Source organism: Salvelinus sp. IW2-2015, unplaced genomic scaffold, assembly GCF_002910315.2.
Source record: "Salvelinus sp. IW2-2015 unplaced genomic scaffold, ASM291031v2 Un_scaffold1643, whole genome shotgun sequence".
In the NCBI taxonomy this organism is placed as follows: domain Eukaryota; kingdom Metazoa; phylum Chordata; class Actinopteri; order Salmoniformes; family Salmonidae; genus Salvelinus; species Salvelinus sp. IW2-2015.
Genome location: NW_019943056.1, coordinates 76,749 through 87,661, shown reverse-complemented (window position 1 = coordinate 87,661; position 10,913 = coordinate 76,749). Strand labels below are relative to the sequence as shown.

At 47.2% G+C, this 10,913-nt stretch overlaps 1 protein-coding gene across 1 annotated transcript in view; it reads right to left on the bottom strand.

Moving 5' to 3' along the window:
- The window catches only part of LOC112071561 (obscurin-like protein 1), a 38,141-nt gene extending 36,056 nt beyond the window's left edge, over positions 1 to 2,085 (bottom strand). The window contains 3 exon segments of the mRNA XM_024139007.2: positions 514 to 697; positions 846 to 1,000; positions 1,759 to 2,085. Coding sequence (XP_023994775.1) covers positions 514 to 697; positions 846 to 1,000; positions 1,759 to 1,971 — 552 coding nt within the window. The 5' untranslated portion in view covers positions 1,972 to 2,085.
- Between the last annotated feature and the right edge of the window lie 8,828 nt (positions 2,086 to 10,913).

Below are 10,913 nucleotides of genomic sequence, written 5' to 3'. Positions count from 1 at the left end.
TAACAGCCCTGTGTCCTGATGTTTACAGTACATCATTTGAGCGTGTAGTAACCCTCTCTGTCCTCAAACAGAAGGTGACGCCTCCCAGCTCTGGGGCGCTCCGTCTTTCTTCCAGATGATCTCAGGCTTAGGTTTCCCTGTCACGAAGCAGCGGAACTTAGCATGTTTCCCCTCGAACCGAAATTTCTTCACATTGGACGAGTTCAGATTGGGCTCGTCGGCTGTCTGACAACCGTGTCTCCATCCTGTGCCTCATACTACGAGGTGATGTCTGCCCGTTGCTGACCCATTTGACGTGGACGCCCCCGCTCTCCTGCCGTTCCGGACGAGCTCCACAAGCAGCACTGCGCCCGCCAGCGCCCCCTTGATTGTTATGGCTCTGCAGGTTAGACACCCCTCGGGCACCGCGTCCGAAGATCTTCAGCTGGAACCAGCCTCCGTCCTGGCTGCTGACGTTGAAGTGGGCGCTCTCGAAGATGTCGCTCAGCTTCTTCCCGTCCTTCTCCCACACACCTGGGGCAGAGGGTTGCCCGACAGCTTACAGGAGAAGGCTGCGTCCTCGCCCCGGTCCCCCCTCAAGGAGAGGGGCTTGATGAGGAAGTGGGTCTGTTGTCTGACCCTTCAAAAGTGCTGCTTCTTTTTCTCCCGCTCACTCCCTCCCTTTTCCTTCTCCTCTCTACCTCTCCGCTCTGTTGGTCTAACCTCTCCGACTTCCTCTGCTCAACCTCTCCATTCTGGTTGCCCTCCATCTCCCTGTTCTCTTGCTGTCTATTTCCATTCTGTTCTGTTGCCCTCCAACTCCTGCTCTTTTCCTTCTAAACTCCCCATTCCGTTGCCCCCCTAACTCTCCATTCTCCAGCCTGGTTTGCTGCACCCATTGACCTCTGTCTGTTTCTGTCCCCTTCCGCTCCTGACTGTTCTCCTCCACCTTCAGTGTGGCAGGGGCGACGTCTCACCACGTGTTACTGGCCTTGCAGATATACTGGCCTGCGTCTCCAGCCTGACCCAGTGATGTGTAGGAAGTAGGCCTGCCCTCCTCCGACAGCCTGTAGCGTCCCTCTGATGGATCTGTACATTCTTCTTCTCCCAGACCACCTCAGGACGAGGGTCGCCCCGATCTTGCATTGCAGGACGGGTCCGTGCCACACTGTGCCCCACGGGGCGCGAGTAGCCCAGTACACGGGGGGCACCACCGAATATGTCCATGTTGGCTTCCTGCGTCTGTCTCAATCCCTTCTTCTCACTCTGATGGGCAAAACAAATGGGGTCCGTAGTAGAAGTTCTTGTGATTGTGTCACACGGTGTCTCTACTGCATATCAATCTGCAGAGAGAATATGAGTCGTATGTAATTAATAATACAGTTACTACATAACTCTCAACGTATCTAGTGATTCTTTTATACGTAATTAAGCAATAAGGCCCGAGGGGGTTGGTATATGGCTAATATACCACAGCTAAGGGCTGTTCTTAGCACGACGCAACACGGAGTGCCTGGACACAGCCTTAGCCGTGGTATATTGCCATATATCACAAACCCCTGAGGTGCCTTATTCTATTATAAACTGGTTACCAACGTAATTAGAGCAGTAAAAATAAATGTTTTGTCATACCGGTATACAGTCTGATATACCATGGCTGTCAGCCAATCAGCATTCAGGGCTGAACCACCCAGTTTTATATGCCTTATATACATCCCATCAGCTTTGTCTTGAAGAAGTACTACAGCCTTTCACTCTGAATGTTTGCATCTAGTGGACAATGTATTCACTGCTTTGTGATAAGAAAAATTAGCCCTCCTCCGACAGCCTGTAGCGTCCCTCTGACAGGATCTGTACATTCTTCTTCTCCCAGACCACCTCAGGACGAGGGTCGCCYCCGATCTTGCATTGCAGGACGGCGTCCGTGCCACACTGTGCCACCACGGGGCGCGAGTAGCCCAGTACACGGGGGGCACCACCGAATATGTCCATGTTGGCTTCCTGCGTCTGTCTCAATCCCTTCTTCTCACTCTGATGGGCAAAACAAATGGGGTCCGTAGTAGAAGTATCTTGTTGATTGTGTCACACGGTTGTCTCTACTGCATATCAATCTGCAGAGAAGATATGAGTCATTGTACATTAATAATACAGTTACTACATAACTCTCACACAGTATCTAGTGATGTCTTTTATACGTAATTAAGCAATAAGGCCCGAGGGGGTATGGTATATGGCTAATATACCACGGCTAAGGGCTGTTCTTAAGCACGACGCAACACGGAGTGCCTGGACACAGCCCTTAGCCGTGGTATATTGGCCTTATATCACAAACCCCCGAGGTGCCTTATTACTATTATAAACTGGTTACCAACGTAATTAGAGCAGTAAAAATAAATGTTTTGTCATACCAGTGGTATAAGGTCTGATATACCACGGCTGTCAGCCAATCAGCATTCAGGGCTAGAACCACCCAGTTTATAATGCCTTATATACATCCCATCAGCTTTGTCTTGGAAGAAGTACTACAGCCTTTCACTCTGAATGTTTTGCATCTAGTGGACAATGTATTCACTGCTTTGTGATAACAGAAGGACATTGAATACAGCCCCAAGCTGAAGGACAGTGCTTTCTCCTCAGTCTAGTGGTGTTGACCCAGTAAAACAACCCATGATAATGTCTCTGAGAGTAAAGTGGAGGTTTGAATTGACAGTAAAGTAGCGTCTCAGTCAGAACCGAACAGACCACAGCCCTCCCAGCTGGTGCTGTAGCTCAGCCAGAGGAGTATTTCAAGTAGTCTGTCCAAATAAAGACCCTGCCTGGAGGCCTTGTGTCAGATAACAGAAAATCCACACAGTAACATNCTATGGCTGGATCACCCTGGGATTATCCTATAATGATGACTAAACAATTACCAATTACGAGGGTGACTCAACTGGGATCTTTTAGCAATGCATGTGCACAATCTACTGAACTCTCTATAGAGCAATTAGTTGTGACAGCTGAAGATCTAACTCTCTCTCCATGGCATTTCTATGACGTAAGTAACATTGTGGCAAACCTTCATGCTAGATGAGGGTTTGCCATAATGTTATTCCTTCAAAATGATGATCAAATTAGGCAGGTGAGAGCATGCTTTCATCGTCTCAATCAAACCTGATTGTTGATCATCATGGCGAAGGAATTAATTAAGGAAAGAATGATGGTACAGATGTAGGATCTTAATTTCTTTAACCTTCATTTAACTAGGCAAGTCAGTTAAGAACAAATTCTTATTTACAATGACGGCCTAGGAACAGTGGGTTAACTGCCTTGTTCAGGGACAGAACGACAGATCTTACCTTGTCAGCTCAGGGAATCGCTCTAGCAACCTTTCGGTTACTGGCCCAACGCTCTAACCACTAGCCTACCTGCCGCCCCAATTTGACCACCCTGTTGCAGGAGAACTTTCCAACAATGCAGGAAATTAAAAACTTGTAGTGTATTTGAGGTTTAAAAAGGCTTCTGAAGTTTGTAATTTCCACTTTGAAATTCAAGACTTGATTTTTCCTTATGAAAAATGGGTAATCCCCGACAAAAATTTCCATTAATTATAATCCACATAATAATTCACATGTCCTGTTGCTGCAGGATTATTTTCCTGCTGTAGCAAACTGGCTCAAATAAAGATCCTACATCTGTAAGAAAGAAAAGAAGAGAAGTCCTGAAACACTGCTAAAGCCCTACCTTTGACCGTCAGGTAAACTGAGCTGAGGGTGTGTCCCAGAGCGTTGGACGCAGCACACACGTACAGCCCTGTGTCCTGATGTTTACAGTACATCACTTTGAGCGTGTAGTAACCCTCTCTGTCCTCAAACAGAAGGTGACGCCTCCCAGCCTCTAGGGGCGCTCCGTCTTTCTTCCAGATGATCTCAGGCTTAGGTTTCCCTGTCACGAAGCAGCGGAACTTAGCATGTTTCCCCTTCTGACACCGTAAATTTCTTCACATTGGCAGAGTTCAGAATGGGCTCGTCTGGCTGTCTCGACAAACCGTGTCTTCCCATCCTGTGCCTTATACTACGAGGTGATGTCTGCCCGTTGCTGTACCCATTTGACGTGGACGCCCCGCTCTCCTGCCGTTCCGGGACGAGCTCCACAAGCAGCACTGCGCCCGCCAGCGCCCCTCCTGATTGTTATGGGCTCTGCAGGTGTAGACACCCCATCGGGCATCCCGCGTCGAAGATCTTCAGCTGGAACCAGCCTCCGTCCTGGCTGCTGACGTTAAGTGGGCGCTCTCGAAGATGTCGCTCAGCTTCTTCCCGTCCTTCTCCCACACCACCTGGGGCAGAGGGTTGCCCGAGCAGTTACAGGAGAAGGCTGCGTCCTCGCCCGGTCCACCCTCAAGAGAGGGGCTTGATGAGGAAGTGAGGTCTGTCGTCTGACAGCAGGGGCTCCCCTCATAGCGCTGCTTCTTTTTTCTCCCGCTCACTCCCCTCTCCCTTTTCCTTCTCTACCTTTCCGCTCTGTTGGTTTCTACCTCTCCGCTCTGTTGGTCTACCTCTCCGCTCTGTTGGTCTACCTCTCCGCTCTGTTGGTCTACCTCTCCGCTCTGTTGGTCTACCTCTCGCTCTGTTGGTCTACCTCTCGCTTGTTGGTCTACCTCTCTGCTCTTGGTCTACCTCTCCATTCCTCTGCTCTACCTCTCCATTCTGTTGCCCTCCATACTCCCTGTTCTTTTCCTTCTAAACTCTCCCACTATCCGTTGCCCCCCCTAACTCTCCATTCTCCAGCCTGGTTTGCTGCACCCTATTGACCTCCTGTCTGTTCGGACCTTTCTGCTCGTCTTCCTCCGCTCCTGTGAACGTGTTCTCCTTCACCTTACGTCATGGCTCTCGATGCAGATGGGATGCTTGTCAGAGTGACAATCGGGTTTTTGGTCACCTCCGCGCCACGTCTGACCAATGCTTCACTTCGTCTCGGTGGTTACTGGCGATGCTAGTACAGTTTAGTACTGCGGCTGCGCGGCAGCTCTAAGAAGGTCTTCCGGTGGTCTCCAAAGCCTCGTACTCTTCTATGTTTAATAGCATGTGTAGGAAGATTAGGAGCCTGGCCCTCCTCGCTCGACTAGTCGCTCTTGCTAGCTTTGCGCCATCCTGACATGTCGATCTGCTGTACCAGATTGTCTTCTTCTCCCAGAACCACCTCGTGGGGTACACGCAGTTCCCCAAGGGATCTGCCACCGCATCTTGTCGATTCTTTGACCAGGCACATGCCGTGTGCTCGTTGCCAGCACCTGTGCCTCACGTGACAGGTGTCTGACTCGATCTCATGGCTTGGTTTTTCGCTGCGAGTAGCCCCGTTACTCGACGCAGGTGCGACTGTTCAACCTGGCTACCAGGACCTTTTATAGACAGGTGCCGGAAATATTGTCCATAGTTGTGGTGCCTTTCCTTATCTCTATGTACTCTGTTCTCCAACTCCCCTTCTATCTACTCTTGTAATTTATCGAGGAGCCACACAACAAGGATGGACTCCCGCGATCACCGAGTATGTGTAGATATCTTGTCTCTATAGTGGTGATCGATCATGCGAGGTACAGGAGCTCGTCCTGCTAACTGTGGATTATTCGATTCTGTCAGAATGAGCATATGAGTACGTGATACGTGAAATTAATAATTACAGTTACTACATTAATCTATCTATACTGTATCTTAGATTTGGTATTTTTTTAACTATTTATACAGTAAATTTAGCCAATTATTGTGACCAATGTAAAATTCCAGGGCCGAAACTTTTTTGTGGTTTCATTGTGGTAATATGGCTAATATTACCACAGCTTTATGGGCTTATTCTGTTAATGCACGTATAGATTTCGCAACGAAGGGGAAAAATGTTTTAATATCAATCAATTTTCAGAATAAGGCAGTATAGCGCTGGCTGGTACACAGCCTGTGTGAGTGGATATACTTTACCTTAGCCAATGCTCCATACTCGCTACATAGATGCCCCTGAGGTTGCGCTTATGTTAGTCATTATTATAACATGGCCTACTTGTGGTATTTATATGGTGTTTATCTCTATACGTATGACATTTTAGTTCTGTACCGACACGTATTATAAGACTAATAATGTTTTGTCATACCGTGCCCGGCTATTACAGTCATGATATACCCATGGGTGTCAGCCATTTCATCTTGCAATATCAGTGGTCAGCTTGCAACACCCCTATAAGATTATTATAATGCCATGTATTACATATACGATATGCACTCAGCTTTCGTCTTGCAAGATAGTCACTACAGCCTTTCACTCCTGACATGTTCTGGCAATCTCGTACATAGGTGGTGCCACCATTATTCCACTAGACTTCCATGTGTATTACACTCATGGTGTGTGGCACCACATGGACTATTGAATCACTTCCATGCCCCCCAGGAACGTGTGCACATGTGTTGATGATGACAAGAGTGCTTCTGCCTCATGTCTAGTTTGCCTTTTGTTACGTGGGTTGGAATCGTGCTCTCTCTTGAGCGTAAGAATTAAGTGTCTTCGCCCATTGCATAATTGTGTCTTGAGATAGTAAGCTGCTTCAGAGGATGTTGATGATGTTGACGCTCTGTAAAGTAGATACTGTCTCTCGATGTCAAGAACCGAACAGACCAAGGTCCTCTCCCAGCAACGCCAGCATAAACTGTTGCGCTGTAGTTAGAACAGAGGTGGATTTATCAATTCTAAGTGTCTGTCTCAGACTATACTAAGACCCTCCTCCTGGTGTACTGTCTAAACTGGTTAGAATCATAGTATAACGAGGGAACATATGCCACGGCGCATGCAGTTACATGCAGTTGACAGCTACAACACTATTCTTACTCTGGCTCTACCAAAATAAGAGGGGTAATCTTACCCCTCTCTTTCTCCTACTTTAGTCACTCTCAGGGGTGGAGCGAAGAAATCATGGATACTCCTGGATTTTTGGTTGCAGTGTTACCTGTTTGATGGTTGCTTTCCTAACGGGTTACTCGCTCCTGAGAGACCTCACAATCTGATGGCCTACAGGGGTGGCATTGGTTCACAGGGTTCTGCATGCTATTGGAAAAAGGGAACCTTCTAAAATGCCGAGGCAATACTTGCTGTCATTGTTAGAGTACCTACTAGCATAACCCAGTTATCATGGTCTTCCAGCTTGTAGCTTACAGGGCTCGCATCATGTGGTGCGTTGATGCTTTATGTTGTGCTGTAGTCAGCTGTAAGCCCGCCGCTCGTCATCTTGCAGGCATAGGGTATTTGGCCCATGGAGTTAACTCTCTCTCGATCTGGCCTAGCGCTATCCGTGGAGTGCACAACTCACTATGGCATTTGTGCGGACTGGACCGAATGTGGTCTAGTGCTGCGAGAAGCTACTCATTCGCCTCCACCAGAAGCACCCTGATCCTCCTCAGTGAGCATCCATGATACGTATGCCTCGCAATATGCCTAGGTAGACTCCTCACTAGCGTCAGTAGACTAGTTTCATTTTGGGACCAGCTCATGAGGATGGAGAGTAAGGCAAAGGCATACTGATTTTCGCGCCTAAAGCTCTTTTATCGAGCGGTGCCAAACAGAAGGATGTGTACCCGAAGTACGTTTGACGTGGAATTATCGTCAGTGTCCTCTCATAGGTGAGGTGAAGATACACCAATCCGCGCTAATGGCACACTCGTCAATTAATACTACATCCTTGATATACCGACTCAGCCTACAACCGGAGCTCTGAGGTGATATTCAGCGAAACCTATAGACTAGTGATCTCCTAGCACTTATATAGTGATGTAACGGATGTACTCTGGTTGTCCAGGTGGTGACAATTACCTGCAGACCGACACAGTGTAACGCACCACGTCTAGAAACTAACCGTCGCCAGGTTACGATACAACAAGTGATTTGGATCGTCTTTATTGATGCTTGGCTGGATCATATTTAGGATCTTCTTATTAATTGAGGTTCCACCTAGCTGTGTAATGTACGTGCGATTATAACTTCAGCGTCCCTCTCTTCTAAATATACAGGCCGCTCTTCTCTCCGATCTCGGCTCCCTGCGCTTATCGTGTACCATTGTGTTGCGTTATAGTGATCTCGTTCTTCTTCCGCTCTTCAGCTGTGTTGTTGATGCTCTCGCTACCTTGTAGTCTCCCTTTGTGGGTGCTCTTGTTTCTAGCTGTGTGATGTGAGCATAGTAGATTGTGGTCTCAGTTGTTGTCCAATGTCCTTCTTAATAAAAGCTAAACGAGTGTCTTGTAACTTCAATCCTCTGTTCCAAACAGCCTCAAACAGATCCACAGCTCTCAAGGCTCGTCCTGTTGCTGTATCTGTCCATCCAGTGGGTTGGCTGTGGCTTCTGGAACTGGTGGGGTCTGAAGCTCCTGTACAGGGACACACAATCCACTCTGACTGCCTGGTGGTTTGCGTCACCCGGTCTAAGGCCCGGTGTGTGTCAATGTCAGGGAGGGGGGAGGGAGAGAGAGAGGGGGGGAGAGATGAACACCGTTAATGCTTGTGCAGCTGCTACCCTGCCCTGCTAGCCGCCCCTAAAATACTACAGGTTTTGATGACAGCCAGTCAGATAAGTCTTGGCCCTCCATTCAAGACCCTCACGGAAGCCTTGAAAAATCGTTATAGGACAGAAGCACTGAGCAGCACTGCTCTGTGACTGATCAATCAGCTTCCTAGAGATCCTCTGTTTAATCTCCACAGAGGACACCCCACCTGCCAAGACAGTGACTCCRGGCATCAAGCACACTAGCTCATCATCCGTAAACACAGATGATGTATGATGTYTCATAGACATAGATGTTTAAATGTACATTCTGGAAGGGCAGTTGATAATTGCTGAGCTCAAACTCTGCTTATAAACTATTTGTGAAGCATTTAACCTTTCACTGCAGTGAAAATCAGGGTCACACAGAGTGATTCTTGGTAGTCTTAAACAAATCTACTTTGAAACAAAAATATACACCTCACCTCACATGGTTATGGGCTTAAAACAAGAAGACACCTGTACCATGTCAGATATAGAGTTAAAATGTATTACATTTTGAGTTTGCATCCCAATATTATACTTTATATACATCACAGAAGACTGAAATATAACAAAACTGTTACACATAGAAACAGAAGTTTATTAATTATGAAATTATGAAAAATATGAAAAACATTCCAGCCAGGAGGCCACTAGGTCATTTGACTGCAGGAAAAGCTACGTAGGCCTACATAAATAACTAGACATATAGACAGTCAATCATTACTAACACCGCATATGCTATGGTAATGGCCTCCCCTATCAGTGTCTGTCAGCCCCCACGCCCCCCCATCACCAGCCCCCCTGCCCCAGCCCCATGCCACCTCCTGCCCCCCCAGCCCCAGAGCCTCTCTCTGGGTTAGCAGACATAGACTAGAGGGTGCTTGTAGGATAGTGTTGTTCGTCAGAACCCATTACCATCCGGCARATCAGAACTTCACCACCACCAGAGTGACCACCCGAGTCACCACCCGAGACTGCCATGACATTTGTTTCATAGAAACACAATACATACAGCTGGTGTTGTTTCATGGAAACACAATAAATAAAACTGAGGTCAGTGAAGCACTTTGAATTGTTGAAGTAGCTACAGCTTAACTACTACAACACGTACTAAGGTACCACCACATATAAATATGTTCTATTGCACTACGGATGGGTCCATGAAAGTTACATGGCATGGAGAATCCTGTTTGTTTTACACATTAAATTTATATAGGAGCAACAATGGGACTTTCCTTTCTTCTGTCCCATTCATGCCAAAAGAGGTAAACTACAAACTCTCTATGCTTGTATGTGAGTGACTGGGCCCATTACAACAGTTTGACTACAGCTTGTATGGTGAGTGACTGTGCCCATTACAACAGTTTGACTACAGCTTGTATGGTGAATGACTGGGCCCATTACAACAGTTTGACTACAGCTTGTATGGTGAGTGACTGGCCCATTACAACAGTTTGACTACAGCTTGTATGGTGAGTGACTGGGCCCATTACAACAGTTTGACTACAACTTGAATGGTGAGTGACTGGCCCATTACAACAGTTTGACTACAACTTGAATGGTGAGTGACTGGGCCATTACAACAGTTTGACTACAGCTTGTATGGTGAGTGACTGGGCCCATTACAACAGTTTGACTACAGCTGTATGGTGAGTGACTGGGCCCATTACAACAGTTTGACTACAGCTTGTATGGTGAGTGACTGGGCCCATTACACACAGTTTGACTACAGCTTGTATGGTGAGTGACTGGCCCATTACAACAGTTTGACTACAGCTTGTATGGTGAGTGACTGGGCCCATTACAACAGTTTTGACTACAGCTTGTATGGTGAGTGACTGGGCCCATTACAACAGTTTGACTACAGCTTGTATGGTGAGTGACTGGCCATTACAACAGTTTGACTACAGCTTGTATGGTGAGTGACTGGGCCCATTACAACAGTTTGCTACAGCTTGTATGGTGAGTGACTGGGCCCATTACACAGTTTGACTACAGCTTGTATGGTGAGTGACTGGCCATTACAACAGTTTGACTACACTTGTATGGTGAGTGACTGGCCCATTACAACAGTTTGACTCAGCTTGTATGGTGAGTGACTGGGCCAATACAACATTTTGATACAGCTTGTATGTGAGTGACTGGGCCCATTACAACAGTTTGACTACAGCTTGTATGGTGAGTGACGGGGCCCATTCCAACAGTTTTGACTACAACTTGTATGGTGATGACTGGGCCCATTACAACAGTTTGACTACAGCTTGTATGGTGAGTGACTGGGCCATTACAACAGTTTGACTACAACTTGTGGTGAGTGAACTGGGCCCATTAAACAGTTTGACTACAGCTTGTATGGTGAGTAACCTGGGCCATTACAACAGTTTGACTACAGCTTTGTATG